Consider the following 2,321-nt stretch of genomic DNA (forward strand, 5'->3'; position numbering starts at 1 on the left):
CCCTGCCTGTTTATGTTAGACTACTTCCATGTGCACTTTTAATTCCTTCCCTGTGTAAGTCAAGGTACAATCTCTGCTTGTATCACAGATTCCGCATCCACTATGGGAACACTTGGTCAAAACCTGGCAGTGAGGGCAGAAGCGAGGCAGTTGTGGTGACTGCGGCACTTGTGGTCGTGGCGGCAGTTGTGACAGCAGGAATCTCACTCCCTTGAGGTTGGGCCAGTGGTGTTGCTGGGGAGTGCACAGACCTCCCAGAAACACCTGAAGAGTCACCCGAGAGGAGCTCTGCTGACATCATTCCTTCCTGACTAAAGTCCCCACTCTGGGACCCCGAAAAGAGGGATCTGGTGTGCAGAGACTCTCTAGAGAAGCTCTCCTCCTGCCCTAGCATCACAGTCTCCTTTTGGTCATCTGGCGTCATACGCAAGAGGGCTGACTCCAGTAAGCTTCGTTGGGACTCTACTTCAGCACGCTGAGCTGCTGCCGGCTCCAACAAGGATGTTCCTGACAAGTTGATAGATCCTGATGGGAAATACATCCCCAGCATCTTGCTGAGGTCATCTCCCCCTGGGCCGATCTCTTCCACGCTGGGTTGCAGCTCGGGCTCCTCCTTGATACTCTCTTCAAACAATCGGAAATCTTGTTGGAAGTGGGGGGTGATGAACTCTGGCTCACTCCCTGCTCCGATAAGGCCTGTAGCACCTGTCATACTTGCTGAGCCAGAAAGGCCTGAGGGACCTGCTACTGGTTCAGGTAAAAGTACCATAGGCAACTGCTGGTGTTCAGAGGTAGGGGGGGATGAGGCAATGCTTGCACTAGGAGACGGTGCTTGAGGAGCAGAGGATGACCCGGGAGTAGCACTCAATTCCAAACCTTCCATACGACTTATGTCCGAAATTCCATGACTTTTCTTTATGTGTCTAACTAGGTGGTCTTTTCTTCCAAACTTCTGTGGGCATAAGGAACAACTAAAGTCTCGTTTTCCAGTGTGAACAACAAGGTGTCTTTTAACATCTTTTCGTGTAAAAAAACGACGTTCACAGTGATCACACTGAAACTTCTTTTCACTTGGACTCTTGACAGACCGAGATCCAACATGAACCTTAAGGTGGTAGATGAGGTCTGCCTTTGTTTCAAACATTTTTTGACAAATTTTACACTGAAGATCTCCTTCTTCTGCAGCATGCACTGCGCAATGTTTTCTATAGGACATATAAGAATTGTACTCCTTGCCACAGTCAGGCCTCTCACATTTGAACTGTTTGTTTGGGTCATGAATCTGTATATGATTCTTTAAGTGGTCCTTGCGGTGAAAACTACGCTCACATGATGGGCACTGGTGCTGGCGCTCAGTTGTGTGAATCAGCTGATGCCGCACTAACTTAAAACGAGATGAAAATGCCTTATGGCAGAGGTCACAAGAAAAAGGTCTTTCCCCCGTATGTGAATAGGAGTGCTGCTTTAGCTTTCCAGGGCTATGAAAAACCTTTTGGCAAACCGTACACGTGTATCCACTTCCACGCCCCCTAGGGCTGGACCGCGGGCTTCTCCGCTCTGGAGAGAGGGAGAAGACCTCCGACTCCTCCGATTCTGAGGTGGACGCGGGCGACTTCAGCTCCTCCTTGACACTTGCTTTGGCCTTCTCTGGCTGTGGTGTGGGCGGCTCAACCCTGCTGGCGCTTGACCTCTTACCTGAAGTGGAGGGCGTGGGAGTTCGGCTGGCTGCTTCCTCCTCTCCTGGTGCTTTTCTTCGCCTGCTTGCCCCGAGTAGCTGGGGTCTCACCTTTCTGTGTTATCTGCGCCCGGGAACAGCGGTGATTTGACAAGCTGGCCGCGCTGCTAAACACAACCTCACACCCACGACAACGAAATCTCTGACGAGTACGGAACTGCCAAGAAACACCCTCCTCTGAAACGAGTAAATACAAACAAAAAAAATGAGGAAAGAAAGCTGAAAATATATATAAATAAACAAATAGCTTGTTACATTCACTTAAAAATAAAGGTATTATACATAATTGATCCTCTGCAAAAATGAAAACTAATCTATGAACTACACTTACCCCCCCCCCCCTACAAACCAACACATGCAAAATCCCACCCTACCACCCAACAAAAAGACTAACAGAAAAAAATACATCACCAGCAAGTATTCTTGTTCCCATCCTCTCAGCATAGTCCTTTGAAAACCATACTTTGAGTTCACATTGTGCTGGTATTTCCTGCAAAACACACAAATTGGTACATATTATAACTACTGGTATATTGTCAGCATATAATGTATTTCTAATGACATTTCCTTTAAATATAATCTTTAG

At 47.7% G+C, this 2,321-nt stretch overlaps 1 protein-coding gene across 1 annotated transcript in view; it reads right to left on the reverse strand.

The window, feature by feature from the left end:
- Nucleotides 1-6: 6 nt before the first annotated feature.
- Nucleotides 7-2,321, reverse strand: part of LOC119591842 (zinc finger protein PLAG1-like) — a 38,482-nt gene continuing 36,167 nt past the window's right edge. The window contains exons 4-5 of the mRNA XM_037940586.1: nucleotides 2,142-2,225; nucleotides 7-1,790 (exon numbers count right to left, since the gene is read on the reverse strand). Coding sequence (XP_037796514.1) covers nucleotides 101-1,790; nucleotides 2,142-2,225 — 1,774 coding nt within the window. The 3' untranslated portion in view covers nucleotides 7-100. The remainder of the gene's footprint in view (nucleotides 1,791-2,141; nucleotides 2,226-2,321) is intronic.

This window comes from Penaeus monodon, chromosome 29, assembly GCF_015228065.2.
Source record: "Penaeus monodon isolate SGIC_2016 chromosome 29, NSTDA_Pmon_1, whole genome shotgun sequence".
NCBI lineage: Eukaryota > Metazoa > Arthropoda > Malacostraca > Decapoda > Penaeidae > Penaeus > Penaeus monodon.